The 17,093-nt window shown below is 42.1% G+C and overlaps 1 protein-coding gene across 4 annotated transcripts in view; it reads left to right on the top strand.

The window, feature by feature from the left end:
• Nucleotides 1–14,300, top strand: part of znf827 (zinc finger protein 827) — a 104,607-nt gene extending 90,307 nt beyond the window's left edge. The window contains exons 12-15 of one of the 4 annotated variants that reach the window (XR_009788176.1): nucleotides 3,087–3,299; nucleotides 4,534–4,720; nucleotides 6,060–6,112; nucleotides 6,254–6,341. Coding sequence is in view for 3 of the 4 variants with exons in the window: in XM_061770926.1 (XP_061626910.1) it covers nucleotides 3,087–3,299; nucleotides 4,534–4,711; nucleotides 6,254–6,968 (1,106 nt within the window). In the remaining variant the exon portion in view is untranslated. Of the gene's footprint in view, nucleotides 1–3,086; nucleotides 3,300–4,533; nucleotides 4,721–6,059; nucleotides 6,113–6,253; nucleotides 12,003–12,775 lie in introns of those variants that run through there. The other 3 variants (XM_061770928.1, XM_061770927.1, XM_061770926.1) reach the window with 3 other exon arrangements.
• The last annotated feature ends 2,793 nt before the right edge of the window (nucleotides 14,301–17,093 follow it).

Here is a 17,093-nt window from a genome sequence, read left to right as displayed (position 1 = left end):
CTAAATTGTTTAATTTGCCTCTTTTATGGACTCCAGTAGATGTTTTTTGTTTTTGTTTTTCTATTTAAACTTTTAAACCTGCTCATGTGATCCTTTGCTGAAAGATGGCAAGCGTTTTTGTCCGAAAACAACTTTTATTGCTGATGTTTGGCTCTTTCTCTAAGTGTGTGTGTGTGTGTGGGCTTATTGAGTGTGTGCGTGCGGGATTGGCAACATGAAGAGGGTCTTCAGAGGCCACAGTGGCCTCATTTATCTGAGAAGGCTGTCCCTTATCGCGCCTGGGGTGATGGAAGAAATCAATTGGAGCATCTGCTTTACGGTGGTCAAAGTATGGCCCGTCACATCCGGCCCACTGCGCATTTATATTATCAACAGTCCTGCAATATTTTTAGTGTGCTTCAACTGTTACTTTTTTTTCCTTCTAAGGTTGGTTAATTAAAATGTGTTTATTCGTTTTAAAAAATGGATTTATCCATTAAATAATTGGTTAATTTATGTACTGTAAATTACAATGTTTTTGAAGTAAAATAAACAATTTTATACATACAGTACCTTTAACATGTTTTATTGATAAACATTGGTTACAAATACAATTAAAACATGAACAGTAATTATTTCATCACTCAGATGAACTCTTATTTCTTGCATTATTTTCTAATTTCTTTAATTCATATATCTCCTTAAATAATGGGTTAATTTAATTACTGTAAATAATAAAACATACTGTACACTTAACATTTTGCATTGATTTTATTAACTAATGTATTTATATTGATTTATTGTAATATTGAAAATATTTTATTCAAAATTGGTTAATTAAATTATAAATCATTGACTTTTAGAAATTGTAAAATAAAAATGAGCATTGTTCTACGAGAATAAACTCTTTCTTGTTGCATTAATTTGGATAGTTTTCCTAAAATTGGTTAGTTAAAATGTAGTTACTCATTTTTATAGATTGTTTTCGTTCATTTATCATTAAATAATTGGAAAATTTAATAATTGTAAATAAAAAATATTAGTAGAATCTGTTTTTTTAGTAAATGTTTCATTTATTATCAATAAAATCTATTCCAAATAACACATTGTGAAATAGGCTTATTTTTTGATTCAATAATTATAATTACAAATATTAAAATTAAAACATAGTCGTGAATGTATTATTAAAATAAGCATTTTAATGTTTTCTTTGTTTGTTTGTTAGTTTGTTAGATTTGTTTTTTTCTCCCCCTTTCTCATCTACCAATGACCTGGACCATCTGTCCGATTTCGAAATCACAAAAGTTTGCCCACCCCTGCTTTAAGGCTTTTCTCAGTTGGTCGCACCAGTGCTACCAGTGCAAAAGTTAGTGTAGATCCCTAGTTGTGATGGAAGTCACTTAACACAACGGAGTGCAAATCTTTATTTACACGCCACCTTTTAGTCTCTGACAGAGTATAGCTTTCCCATGTTGACTGCGTGGATACAGACCAGAGTGGCTGAGCTCAGCAGCTTGTTCGCAGTTCAAGGAGCTTGACCAGGCCCCCCGCGGAGTTCCAACTCAAGTGTACGGCGCCCGACTCGGCAGGAGGGGCGCACTGCTTCCCCATCGCCGACGTCTTTGGCGAATGTCCTTTGTTGAAGCGCGCCTCCGCCATCTTAGCTCCTTCGCCCGTGACCCTGTGTCCCTCGGCATCTCCCTCCACTTCTAATTCCCTCGCTCTCGCTTCCTGGTGAATGGAAGACGTGGATCAATAATACCATGCTGCTTCTTGATTTGTCTGCCAGCAATGGGGGGGCCCTCAGTCACAGCTATGTTTGTTTTTGTGTATACATGAAGGATAAAAGTGACGACAAAGTTCTGCATGGTACAATAAAATGCACAGCACAGTGACTCTTATAATCATTATCTACTGCAGTGTTTCCCAACCTTTATTGAGCCAAGAAGATGCATATGTGACATTAAATGTCTGCACTTATTCTATATTGCGCTTTATCTACACCATAACAGTGCGCTTTACAAAGTTTCGCATTCACACACCAATGGGCGGCTGCTGCCAAGACCACTGTGAGCATCTTAGGGTTCAGTGTCTTGCCCAGGGGCTCTTCGTCATGGGACAGTCGGAGCCAAGATTCGAACCGGCAACCCTTCGGTCACTGGCTGACGGACTGGCTCTACCAACTGAGCCACTGACATTTGACTCCACAAAACAAAAAATGCCACAAATGAGTGCAAAGGTCAATTATGTACACTGCCATCTATTGGAAGAGCATTTCATTGTTCTTCCTGTCACTATATGTCACTGGCATAGATAGATGAACAAAGATACAGTATTTAATACACATTTTTGGACCAATTACGTGAAATTGACTAGCTTTCCGTGACCCACCTGATTATCTCTCACTGCGCACTGGTTGGGAATCACAGATTGTGTGCAGTTAATGCTTAAGGATATCTATGACATAACGTGGCATTTTTGGGCGTTATTGTAATTTTATTGTTGCTATTTAACGGCCACCATCTGATGTGCGGGAAGTTTGACCCAGTTTTATGTCCTCTTTGTCCATATTTGGCTAAGACCGCCCCCTTTCCGCTGATTGGTTGGCTCTGTGTAGAAGACCCAACCCTCACTACTTGTGAGAGTCCACGTGTTGGTTATGTTGACAGCGCTGGCTCAGGAGTGGAAAGGGGAGGCAGATATCTTCGCTAGTGACGTAGATAAACTCGAATGACCTGACTTGGTCGGTCAAAACAAAGGTACTGCTAATCTGGATTAATAAAACAAACATCAAACCTTATTTGTGTTAAAACACACTAACAGTAAACTTGGTTTAGTTAAATAAAGTTGCTTTGAACTTTGTTTATTAAAACAAAGTTACGACAGACATTTTTTATTAAAACAAAGTTAAGGCAAACTTCGTTTATTCAAACAATGTTAAACATTTATTAAAACAAAGGTACAGAGAAAATTCATAGCATCGGTTCATTGCAGTTTTGACTGAACATGATACTACTCAAAAGGAAAGTTAGCTTTATTGCCAATTTGCATCTATACATTTTTGGTATCTGACTTCCTGTCCCCGTTCTCGTCTTGTAACGTTCCAGGCCTGAACTCGAGGAGTCCCCTGAGTGAGACCAAGAGTACGTCGTCATCCCTGTCGGCGCTCAGCGACTCGCTCAACAGCTCGGAGGGCGGCGACCTCACGCACACCAGCGGCGAAGAGCTCAAGAGTCTGCTGGCCCCGCCCTCCTCGGCCAGCAGCCAATCCAGCTCCGGGAGCCGCTCGGGCTCAGGCACAGAGGATAAATCCGATAAAGGTAAAAGGTTTGAAGTGTAAATACACGTTACTTCCCTACTTATGAACATTTTGAACATATTAACATTTGGACATTTTCCTACTTCCACAAGTAAGAATTTTGAGTTACGTGCCTTGTTGTGTTCAGCTGAAACATGTCTGGTAAATAAAATCATTCTTTGCTGTTGTATACAAAGACCCTTAAACATTTACATTAGCACCGTGGCGTACGAGTGCCCTAACTTGCAAGATTTCCGTTACGAGCTGTCGCTTGATTGCGAGCCTAATTCTGAGTTATGAGCAAGCTTCAGATACGGTGCAGCTTGAGAGAAGTTCCACAAAAAAAATAAACTAATCCCCCACAGGCGCTGAAGGTGGCGCTTTACATTCTTTACATCTCTTTACACTCTTTTGTTTTATACCATACAGTACTATTTTTCTTTATTAAAAACGCGTAACATAAAAAATGAATCGGGTTAATGTCATTTCAGAGTTGATAAATGATTTGATGAGTAAACTGAGCTACAAGCTTGGTCACGGAACAAATTAAACTGATAAGTCAAGGTACCAGTGTATGTCTAAAGCCTGCCGCACACCGAGCGATGCGGCAAAATCCTACTGGACTCCTTACTGAACAGTGTGCGGGTTCCTGTAATTAGTTTTCACGAGTGGCCGAATGATCGGCCACTGTTTTTGCGGCGATTCAAAATTTTAATCGCTGTTGTGCGATGTACAGTAGCGACGTCACAGATTACAGAAAAATGCACATAAGGGTCAGTTTCATATAATTTTATCAATAACATGGCCCACTGAATTTCCTTTTGAAAATCAATTAATTTTACTGATATGAGTATTTTATTGGGAGATGTTCAAAGGTCATAATTCTTTTCTCAGAGAAAATAATAATAACTTATTATTTTTAATGCCAAAATGTCTTTACCGTCCAAAATGAAGTTTCATGGTTTGTAACATTTTTCTGGAGATGCAAATTACATTTTCATATACATGGGATTGTTCTCCTATTGCTTAATCTGCCTAACACAAAGGCATCATACCCCTTCAGAGTTGCTTTTTTTTTTTGGTTCTTTTACAAACCATCCTTCTTTGTCATTCAAGTTGTCTTTATCATTAATGCCACTGGAGAGAGCCTCATCAGGGGGGTTAGGCCTTATGAACCTTGTTACAGTTGATCACAAATTGGGGGAATATCTGTACAAAGTAACGACCGCCGCCAACTTTTGCCTCCCTCTCTCCAGGCTTCGAGTGCGTGTTCTGCACGTTCGTGTGCAAGACGCGCAGCATGTATGAGCGCCACGTGCAGATCCACCTGATCGCGCGCATGTTCGAGTGCGACGTGTGCCACAAGTTCCTGAAGACTCCAGAGCAGCTGCTGGAGCACAAGAAGTGTCACAGCATCCCCACCGGAGGACTCAAGTAAGGAAAGCAAGTACAGTCACACCTTTCCTAAACTCCGCCCGTCCTCCCCCCTCCCTCACCCATCACGCCACCACACAAAGACACACTGAGGGATTGTTTGCACTCACTGATTCATGTAATGTTGGCGAAAAGCCAAAGAAAAAGCTAAATGAATCATTGTGGTCTCACATGATGGTCTATTTGCACTGGCAGTGACTGACATAAGCTACAAAGCTAGTGTCAATGCTAACATAGCTATTCACAAGAGTGTGTAGTCCTAGCTATCACATAGTACAAAATGTAATTGATGCTTTACACCTGTATCACAATTCTGTTTGTGACTGTCATGAACTCCCGTCGAAGCATGCGCAGAACTCAGCAATGCTGAACTTTGCTGTATTAAAACAGTTAGAGCAAACGTGATTTATTAGATCAATAATTTGTTTATTAAAAAAAACTCTTATGGCAATTTGTCTTATGAAAACCGTTATTGCAAACTTGGCTTGGTAAAACAAACATCAAACTTGAAAAAGAAAGTAATGCTGGCTTTGTTTCTCACACAAAAGTTACAAAAAAATGGGTTCATGAAAACAAAGAAATGGCAAACTTAGTTCATTAAAACAGAGGTAACGGCTATTTATTCATACAGAATTATGACAAACAACTGCAATCCTTGTTTATTAAGTCAAAGTAACAGCAAAGTAGATTTATTAAAACAAATTAATGACAATCTTGGTTTATTAAATAAAAGGGAACAGATGTAATGCAAACTTGGTTTCTAACGTCGGCTTTGTGTTAATGTAACTTTAGACGTGCTCACACATACACTCGCTTCACCTTTATGCCCTGAAACAATATGTTTTATCATAAAATTGTCGAATTGTCGCATTTGGATTAGGAAAGAAAATCTGCCGTTCGCACCTTCTTTATGGCTTTCTTCATCTGTCTTCTTCTTCGCCTTCTTCTTTGTTGTCGTCTTCTTCATTGACTTCTTTGTCTTCTCTGTCATCGACTTCTTCGTCCTTATTTTCGTCTTCTCCATTGTTTTCCTCTTTGTCGTCTCCTTCGGTGTCGTCTTCGTTGTCATCTTCTCTTCCGTCTTCCTCTTCGTCATTGTGGTCTTCTTCTGTCATATTCCTCCTTGTTGTCTGACTACCAACTGTTACTGATACAGCATTGCTGTGGCGTTCTACCTCAAAACCGCAATTGCAGTTAAAAACGACACCCAATTTAGTCCAACGCTGGTCAAATAATAACAGTTGTCTTGATGTCAGAGGTTTTAGAGCCAGAGGCCGCCTGAAATTATGCGGAGGCGGCCACCTCCAAATTCCATATGCAGGAAAAACCCTGTGATTCTGTTCTGCAGGGTTTGTGAGGCGCTTTGGGGCCCAGAGCAGATGAAAGGTGCTATTTAAAAATGTAAGTGCTGCTCCATTCCTCACCAACGCCCCTCCTCTCCATCACTATCAATATCCAGCCACGTCCCTGGTGGTCCCGCCGTCTTCAACTGTTCTCGTCTCCCCCCCCCCACACACAACCCTTTTACACCACCCTATCCAGGTGCCCCTTCTGTATCTACTCCAGCAGTCGTCCGGCGGCCATGGAGTGCCACCTGAAGACGCACCTCCAGACAGAGCACCGTTGCCGCATCTGCCAGGGACTGTGGCCCGACCGCCCCTCCCTGGAGGCCCATGCGCGCGCCCACCGCCTGGGCAACCACTACCGCTGCGAGCGCTGCGGCTACCTGTCCAAGACGGCCAACAAGCTCATCGAGCACGTGCGCGTGCACACGGGAGAACGGCCGTTCCACTGCGACCGCTGCCCGTACCGCTGCAAGCGCAAGGACAACCTCAACCTGCACAAGAGGCTCAAGCACGCGCCGCCCACCCACCGGACCTCCCGGGCGGAGGCGGCAGAGGAGGGAGACTGCGGGACGGGACGGGAGACGCCGGTGGGACTCGGCGGTCTTTCCGCGTCCCGTGCGCTGCGCTCCGTCGCCTTGACCCGCACCCTGGGTGGCGGCCCTCGCCTGGCTCACCCCAACAGCCGGTCCTCATCGGGCTGCGGTGACGACGTGGATCCGTACAGAAACTGCGAGCGGGCGCACCTGATCCCCCTCAGCACCTTGTTCACCCACAGTTTCACATTCCACACCCCGCCCCGCCTACCGGCTGCCACCCACTCCACTGCCCACTCTGCCGCCCCCTCTCCCGCCTCCCACAAACACTCCTTCCTGGCTTACCTGGGACTCAGGGAGCGGGCCGAGACTGTTTGACTTGTTTTGTTTTTTATCCCAATCAGACCACCACAAACATTTTTAAGAGCTGTACATGCTAACAAAAACAAACATTTATATCCAAAAGCTGCTTTTTTTCTTATAAGTTGATTGAATTTTACGACAGCTACGTGGGACGAGCGCTTAGCCCCAGGAAGCTAACAGTTTTCTAGCTCGTTTTCAAGCTGCATTAAGATAGCATGCCTCTTTCTGTGTTTCAAGCTAGCTTAGGAAGCTAACATGGAGTTTCTGGTCTGGTTTTTCGGCGGTGCGATACAGACTGAACCCATGAAACGGACAAAGGCTCGTTTCCAAAGCAGACGCCTCAAACTACGCACTTATTTATCAATTTTGTACATAGTTTTGTAGCCCCTGCCCGTCTTTTTTTAATTTTTGTCGTTTTATTTTGTATGATGGTCAAACCATGTTATGCTTAGCTGCTGCCTGGCGTCACCTCTTTTTTTTTTCCTGCTAAGCTATGAGAATCAAATCTAAAATTTGACAAACATCCCAATTGAAGATAATTTTTGCACTCACCCAATCCCCAATGACAAAATTATATACAGTATACCATGCTAACAGGTTAGCGGAGGTGACCGGCTGGAGTTCGGTCGGTTGCCGCAGGGCCGATTCAAATGGTGCTTTTTGGAGCTTTTGTAATTTTTGTGTACAAAAAAAGAAGCTAAATAACTAGAAAAACTGTTCCAAAATGACTTGAATGAATGTATTTTTGTTGATGTAAAAATAATAATAATAATAATAATAATAATAAGCGTGAACAGGGACATCTTATGTGCTGGTAAAAAGACACTTACTTTACTTTTTTTTTTTTAAAGAGTCTTTGATATCATAAAATGTGTTTTTACTTACATGTATAGACCATCCTTTGGCTTCCACTAGAAACAATAACTACGGGATGGGCATTTGACTTTTTTTTTTTTTAAAGTGTGTGTTCTGAACTCCTGTTTCCGTGCCAGAATAATCGCCGACGTAGGCGTGACCTGACGTCATAGTCAACTAGTGCAGTGGTCCACAACCACCGGGCCACGGACTGGCCATTTAGTGCCGGGCCGCACTCCCCCGCCCCAACCCTGATAGATGATTAGCTTCCAAAAGTCAATCAGCACCCCCCACTCCCTTGTCGACAAAAGGTTGCCTGTCCTCGAAACATGTACGAGCATGAACTGGTCCACTGCCGAACAAAGGTTGGGGACCATTGAACTAGTGCACTCCATTTTGCCTCCTCAACAATCAAGTACAGGGATCCTAGCTTTACGACGGAGTTTATATTTGTACGCAAGAGGTAAAGCTATGTTATGCTAACGTAGTAGTAGTAGTATTTATCCATTTTATTCCCCTTATCCGGGGATGGGTCACAGAGTTAGCTTTAGCAGGAAAGCCCAGACTTCCCTCTCCCCAGCCACTTCATCCAACTCTTCCGGGGGGATCCCAAGGTGTTCCCAGGCCAACCGGGAGACAGTCTCTCCTGCGTGTCCTGGGTTGTCCCCGGGGCCTCCTCCTGGGGGGGATGTGCCAGGAACACCTCACCAAGGAGGCATCCCAGCAGGCATCCTAACAAGATGCCCGAGCCACCTCGTCTGGTTCCTCTCAATGTAGAGGAGCAGCGGCTCGACTCTGAGTCCCTCCCGGATAACCGAGCTTCTCACCCTATCTCTAAGGGAGAGCCCGGACAGCCTGTAGAGGAAACTAATTTCAGCCACCTGTATCCGCAATCGTGTTCTTTTGGTCATGATCCACAGCTCGTGGCCATTTACCGGTCGGAAGGTAGATCGACCGGTAAATCTTTTTCACCACGGCAGACCGATACAGAGTCCGCATCACTGCAGACACTTCACGGATCCCAGCTCCATTCTTCCCTCACTCGTGAACGAGACCCCAAGATACTTGAACTCCTCCACTTGGGGCGGGATCTCATTCCCGACATGGAGAGGGCACTCCACCCTTTTCTGACTGAGTACCATGGTCTCAGATTTGGAGGTGCTGATTCTCATCGCAACTGCGTCACACTGGGCTGCGAATCACTCCACCAAGAGTTGAAGATCACGGCTGGATGAAGTCAGCAGAACCACTTCTGCAAAAAGCAGTGGTCACCAAACAGGACCCCTCGACGCATCAGCTGCGCCTAGAAAGTCTGTATAGTGAAGTCAGAATGACAGTAAATATTTTAATGAAAAACACTTGTAGTTAGTCCATAAATAAAATACAATCAAATATAAAACAGTAACTATTGCACTAACTGATCCTGAGCCTTCTTTTGCCGTGTTACAATGTATTCCCATGTCACTGTGCAAACTAGTTCATTGCGTGACATTTGTAACCTCAAAACCTTATGTTGGTACATTCGTAGACCAAGGACTGCCCTGCTCTTAACTAGCTTTCGTACTGCCAAGTAATTTTGAAATTTAGTGGGCCTAATATACCTAATAGGTACCGTCGTAAACTGAGGATCTCTTGTATCTTATCTAGCTTTCCTATTGAAACGGCAAGTCATTTTGTCATTTTTTTAGAGTGGACCTAGTCTTGTTGAACACCACCAGTATCTCTCTACAGGGAGTCCTCGATTTATGACTGAGTTCTGTTTGTACAGCGGTGACAACACCCATATTTGTACACAAGTTGGAACACAGTGTAGTCTACAAACCCACACTAATGCAGTGGTAAAGTCATGATTACAGTAAACATTTGTTTTAAAAACACTTCTAGGCCATAAGTATAAAACAATCCAATGCAAAACAGGAAATACAGCACTAACTGAGCATGCCTTCACGTGTATTCCTATGACGCTGTGCAAACTAGTTTGTTGCGCACCATTCGGAACCTCGTATGTCGGGACCGCCTAAAACCGAGTACCCCTGTATCTATCTTTCCTAATGGAACAGTGGATGATTTTGACATTTATGTAGCATGGACCTAGTAAAGAGTCTTGTGGAACGCCAGTATCTATCTATAGGGGGTCCTCGTTTTATGACGAAGTTCAGTTCCTATGGTGGCAACGTAACCCTAATTTGTACGGAAGTCTGAACACGCCTAAGTCTATCACTAACCTAGGCTAACACGGTAAAGTTATCTATCTATCTATCCATTCATCCATCCATTCTCTTAACCGCTTACGCTCACTAGGGTCGCAGGTTTTCTGGTGCCTATTAAAAAATACTTATTGGCCATGAATATAAAACCATCAAATAATAAACAATAAGTACCCACTAACTTCATATTTACCCTGTATTTTATCTGTGTTTGATTTGATTTTGTGCTGCCTTCTTGGTCAGGTCTCTCTTGGAAAAGTGGTTTTAAATCTCAATGATTTTTTTTTTTTTTTACCTGGTTAAATAAATTGATTAATTAAATTAATTGATTGATAACCGAGCTTGCCTCAAAACGTATGTCAGTACTGTCGTAAACTGAATATCTCTTGTATGTTGCGTTCCTATTGAAAGTATAGTACAGAGCCTTGTGGAACACCACCAGTGTCTATCTACAGGGTGTACTCAAGTTGGAACACAGCGTAGTCTATCCCTAACATGTCGGGACTGTCATAAACCGAAGACCTCCTCTAATCGACTATCATGCCCATCTCTAATCGTAACAAATTTGCCCTACCCCTAATACATCAACTATTTGCACTTAACTTTGTTAACACGTCTAAGGCAAAAGCACTTAAAAAGCTTCAAAATTGCTGGCTGGGAAAACAAATCAAGACACCATTAGGCTCCGCCCACACGGGGGATATCATTAAATGGAGACAAATTGTGTAAATTAGAGATATAGAGGTGACGCTCTTCCTGGGAGCTAAAAAGGCCCCCAGGCTAAATTTCTGATCGTTTTGGGTTTTGTTTTTGCACAGGGTTGCAGTTTTATTTTGCAATAAGACTCGACAGACGTGTTCTGAATGGAATAGGGCAGCAGGGCTTTTTTCAAATTCAGTTAAGACTTTTCAAAAGCTTTACCTGTTATTAAGTTGCTTGTTGTCCAGTGAAAACATGCATCTCCACAGTCTGTGATTTTCATTTATCTAAACATCAAAGTTTTTTTTTTATTTGATAATTGGAAAAAATCTAAACATCAAAGAAAATATTTTTTCCCCCAAAAATAGGAGTTATTGAAACTTCAAAGAATTTTTTTATTCAAAAATAGAAAAATGTTTTGACTTTAAAAGTTTATTTATTTATTTGATTTTTTTTTTTTTTTTTTACAAAAATGGACAAAGAAAGCGTTTTCCTGACGAAATGTAAGAAGTATCCTAACATGCGGAGATACATGTTTTGTTTTGTTTTTTCATCATGTGGCCTTCACAGCCTGAATCCCTCATTTGTAAAGGGACTCTGCCTCTACCCTACTTTTTTGTCTTTTTGTACATGACACTTGCATTTTTCAATCATTGTTTTGTATTGTTTTATTTTACTAGGTTAAATTATGCCAGATTGGGCGAGAGAATTGTTTTCGACCAAAACGTACATAGCCGCGGGATGTGATGTTAGGATGGAATCCGTCACGTCCTGTTTTGTTTTTTTTATTGTTTGCCAACTCTCTATCAGTGTCATCTTTTAGACGCTAGTTGCAATTCTAAAAACAGATCATGTCCTCTGAAGTCTCTTTCCCCCCCCCCCCCCCCCCCGGAAAAAAAATACATAGTAATAATAATAATAATAAGCATTTCTTTGAGCATTGCATATGTTGTCATCGGTTTTGGAATGAACACTTGCCACTCCCCTTGCTGTTGGCATGACTTTACTGGCATCTCAGCGTTTTTACCATCAAGAGAAAAAAGTCTCAACCCAACTCATCTGCTTTGGTAACAATTGCTATATGCTGTACAAAGCTTTTTTTACATGATGATTATTATTATTGTTATTACTCCATGGTTAAGGCTGTACAGGGTTGTGAAGATAACTGGTAAATAGAGCATTTGTACTATTTTTTTTTTGTATTTGTTTCCTTTGGTATTCTTTTTATGTTCAACTTGCCAGATATAAATGTAACAGGATTTGAAAGTAAAGCTTACATCGAATATTACCAAGGCTTTGTGTCTTCTCTTCTGTTTACTCCTATTTTTAACATCCTTCAGTTACTTTTATTATCACAATCATCTTTATTTGCCTAGTATGTCCAAAAAACGCACAAGGAATTTGTCCCCGGTAGTTGGAGACGTCTTTAAAGGGATATATCATGGATAATTGACTTTTTAATGGATTGTACAGAAATAGTTGGGTGTGCGTCCACCCATCGAGTGTCGAAAACCCAAAACCGCCAGGCCTTAATATCCTCAAGACATTTGAGCAATGGAATGAGAGAATATCCATTCCTCTTTTTAAATGTCATGACCTGTGTTTTTGTTGACTTTGTTTGGATTGCATATGGTTTTTGTTTTATGCCATGTCATGTTTTTCCTTGTGTCCCTTGTAAAGGTCTTCGATATCATGTCGTCTTGCTCGTTAGGATTTTGTTTTCGTCAGCCCAGTCCCTTACGTGTACCAGTAAGCTCCCTCTAGCCACTTGTCTAGTCCAGGTGTGCCTCGTTGTCTTGTCTATTTGTTTTGTTTTTAGTTCCCTGCTTTCTTCCTGTCTGCGTCGGTGCGTTGTCATCATACTGTACGTCATGTTTTCGGTCCTGTCATGTCAGTGAGTGTTTTGTTTCCTCGTGTTTCTTTGTGACTTTGAACCTTTTTTGTTGTTGTTGTTGTTGACTTTGTTAATTTATTGTTTGCTTCTACATGCCTTTTTTTTTGAAAATGAATACTTTTTTTGAGTACACGCTGAACTCCTGCCTGCCTGCCTCCCCACCCAAGGACCCAGCGGGAAGCACACGACGTCTCCCTGCGCGCCACCGGTCCGCCTCCCATCGCCCTCGGCATGCCGACCGCACCGACCATCCTCGAGTAAGCCCAGTTGTTCTTTCCGCTCGGTCCGTTTCGCCAGTTTCCCAGTCGTGCTAGTAATTCACACTGCCCTACAATTTTAGCGCCACACATTTTTCCAGATTCAGATTTTTCTGATTTTGAAGACTGCATCCATTTAGTTGAATAACACAGATTTAGATTTTTATGGTTCTTCTCCTTGTCATTTTTCTAGTTCCAGTCAGTTTTTGTCGGGTTTTTCTTTTTCTAAGCCCTTTGAATCCAGGCCCAAGTCCTTTCTTTCTGACCTTTACTTCGGCACCCGTTTGGTCATCTAACCGGGACCTACCAACTGAGGCGCTCAAGTAAAGGTCGGTTTCGTTGTCACGTTTTTTCCGCCCCTGTTTCAAAGCCGCATAATTTATCGCCCGTTTCCACACCTCGCCCCTCGGCCCTCGCCCTTCTTGTCATGTCTTGTCACATCTCTGTTCAAGTCCTGTCTTTCCAACTTAGCCGCATGTCACCTTGCCCCGTGCCGGTTTCTTCATCCGGGCCCGGACCAATGCCTAGAATGTCCTCCTTCAAACTATTCTAGTTGGACTTTTCCACCTGGGCAGTTGAGACGGCCAGATTTCTCATTAATATGGAACATGTAAATAAGTTAAAACATTTCATTTCTCAAAATGTGAACGTAAGGCCAATATTTATTAAACATGTATGCCATATTTTAAGTAACGTGTAATTATTTTCATACAATTTATTTGGGATAAAAATGCATTACCACGCTAGGCTCCAGGTACCCTTCTACTTTCCTTTACACAAAATGTATACCAATATTTGTGTCATTGAGTAGAGATACAAAAAACAGACAAACACAAGCAACAACATCCTTGAGGTGTGTTCATTTTGATTTTACGTCCCTAGCGTGACTCAAAGCAGACAAAGTGCTTCCAGCCTGCGCTCGAGTTCAAGGTCCAGATCGGACTCCAAGGAAAATGAAAGGAAGTGAAAATTGCAGCGATAGGAGATGAAAATCAAAACTTTCCGCACGGTCCACTGGGAAAGCTTTAAATGTGAGTTAGGATCATCTCTGAGGGACGTCACTTCTTCTAATTTATCCTCGTCATCGGAAGGAATTGGATCCGTCACGCCATGTTTTTTACGAGGCCGACGGGAGGGGAGGAAGGCGGTTGTGGTAATAATGAAAGTTGCGGCACATTCCCGGCCAGCCAAAGGTCTTCACTGCCTAATGAAAACAGATGAAGCAGAGATAAAGTGTTTGGCGACATTAAGGGTGTCATTCATCAGCGTTAGCCCCCGCGGCTACGGAACACCTTGGACGGACGTTGCGCTTCTTTTACAGTCGGTTCATTCACGTCGGCTTTCACATTAGTGAGAGCTAAAACGTCATCCCGTTTTTCATCCTTTGGGCTCTATGATGGCCATTTGCATCAAATTTGAGGGTTTTTTTTTTTTTTTTTTTTTTTTTTTTAACCATTTTAGCTGTTTGAATGCTAATGTAATGAAAATTCCCAAGGGTGGAGATTTTTGTCTAATTTTGTCATTTTCCAACTTCAGCTCTTTAAAAATACAGTAATCCCTCATTTATCGTGGGGGTGATGTTCCAGACAAGCCCCGCAATAAGCGAAATCTGTGACATGTGTATATATTATATTTTAAATATAATATATATACAAATCACCTGACATAACGCTTTTCAAGATACGAGATAATTGAACACAAACAGTGAACCGACAAACGCATATCGACAGACAATATCACAATACAGGCATATATTCTTTATCCTCTCTGAAAAAAGACATATCGTTGCATCTTACTGAGTCACTAAGAATACTAGCAATATCAAAGGAGAGCCACCCTCATGCGTTTGTCCGTATGACTGTGTTATACTGCCCCCGGTGGCAAAGGCTGGCACACTAGAAGGAGCAGCAGAATGAATTGAATCGCTGAATCAGATGCACAAACTGTGTACTTATTTTACGTTCTATTTATTTTATTGTAAAGTGCAATATGCTATTTTCCTCATTACAATGTTGTTGTTTTTTTGCTTTTTTTTGCGAGAGTAACAAATTAATGGCATTTCCATTCATTTCAATGTGGGAAGATAATTTGAGGTGTGACTGTTTTGACTTGAGAGCATGGTCATGGCATGACTTTAAGTCATATCTCAAGGCAGGCAGGCAGGCAGAGATTAGATTTTCACGGTTGTGCGAGCAGGCACTCCAGAGACTTAACTGAAGGTGCAACGATGAATCCACAACCGATCAATTATCAAATCAATCGATAACGATTTTTGATAAGCAATTGTTTAGAGACCTCGTTTAACTTAAAATTGTCCAAATCCTTTCTGCCCCTCAACAGTAAATACTAATAATTATATTTATTATAATAATAAAGCGGTAAATATGAATAAGTAAGAGGGTTTTCCTGACCTCGATGAGGACGCCTGCAGTACCACGTCTAGCCATTGAAGGAGAAAAACTCGTTTGGATTTGCTGTGGAAATATGAACGTCTGCCTCGCAGTTCTGAGGTTCAATGTTCGTAACGTGTCTGTCACATGCTTTCGTCATAATAAATCCCCGCTTACTCACGGTTTGACATTTGCAAACTCGCCTAGTCACTGATTTTGTCAGTTTAAGTCAATTTGGTAAATGGAGGGTTTAGATTAATAAACTGAAGGAATAGATTATCAATGAATTTTATTTTTATTCATACCTCGGCACCATGTGGGTCCCGTAGCTTCAGTTCAAAAGAGGTTGGTTCGGTGGAAACCACTTTGTTTTTTTTCCATGCACTGCCACCATTTGTATGTATTTTTATGTACAGGTTTACAGGCCAGGGGGGGATAACTGCGGTTTCATTCTAAAAAGTTCCCACTTTATTTTGTACTGTGTGATGAGTTGAGGTTGTCAAGACGTTCGGATGGATGTAAAAGAACCTAATAGTTGTTTTGTAAATTGTCCTTATGTCGCTCCACTTTGATCTGTAAATTGCACGTGTAAATGAAAACAAACAGATTTATAATACTGTTGAAATTGCAATCTCTGTTGTCAAGAAATGTCAGACTGCTCATATGATTCCCAAGATAATAATCAATAAATGTCAATATCTTCTGGATGTACTTGTAATTATTTATAAAACAATGGGAAGAATTTGGCATAGTTGTTGTTTATAGTTTATTAAACCACCAATAGACTCGTCCGGCCCGCTTGAGATCAAATTGCGGTAAATGTGGCCCGCAAACTAAAATGACTTTGATGCACCTGCTCTGAATTGTCCATTGGTGCGAATGGTTGTTTGAATATACGTGCCCTGCCATTGGCTGGCGACCAGTCCGGGGTGTGCCCCGCCTCTCGCCCAAAGTCAGCTGGGATAGGCTCCAGCTCACCTGTGACCCCAACGAGGATGAGCGCCATAGAAAACGGATGGACGGAATGTGTTTTTCTCGGTTGGATATAACTCGGTATCCTGTCCGCCGAAGGTGGCGACTAATTGAGAAATTTTCTGCGCAAGGCCCGATGTTTTCCCGCCTCAGGTCTGGACGGAGGAGCCCTTTCGACACCGTCTCGGCCGCTGTGGATCGATAGCGCGTTAGCGTTTTTGTTTGCGGGTCCTCGGCTTTATTACAGCTGAGCGGCGTCACGGGGGAGTCGGGAGACAGAGGAGCTCCCGCTTGTTTGCCAAAAGTGTAATCCTGCATTGACCCGCCGCGACCCGGCCCACTGAGGAAAGCTGCTTAGACACGAGTACGCGTCGGCGTGAGCTCCTGGCGAACCCTCGCCCACCTTTTTCTTTTTTTTTTAAACTCTGCTGCATGCTCACATCTGTACTTTTATCTCTCCTTTTTTTTCTCGCCACTTTCACACAGATTCTGCAAAATTGCCGCGTCTGAGCCATAACACGTTTGTTTGTAGAGCCTACGAAGGCGGGATTGCTGAAGCAACATCTGACAGTCAGTAATTAGACGTCATCGCCAGCATCTGGTCTGATGTATAAAACACCCAAAAACTGGCAAACGCTTTCAACACAACAGAGATTAGTGTTAGTGTGTTAGTGTTATGGCTCCAATACTATCTCCAAAGGCGGGAAATTGCCTGGTCGACGCAGCAACTACGGAAAATGGCATACGCAAATTTTGGGCAGGTCTTTCTTCCACTTTATTTGTGCATCTCCAACTCAAACGTAGTACGTCCGTGTAATATGATATAATTGAGTTGGTCAAACTCATCTTTATCAAATGCAGCCAAA

This window comes from Phyllopteryx taeniolatus, chromosome 4 (assembly GCF_024500385.1).
Source record: "Phyllopteryx taeniolatus isolate TA_2022b chromosome 4, UOR_Ptae_1.2, whole genome shotgun sequence".
In the NCBI taxonomy this organism is placed as follows: Eukaryota; Metazoa; Chordata; class Actinopteri; order Syngnathiformes; family Syngnathidae; genus Phyllopteryx; species Phyllopteryx taeniolatus.
The sequence above is the reverse complement of the archived record's forward strand: the minus strand, read 5'-3'. Positions and strand labels throughout refer to the sequence as shown.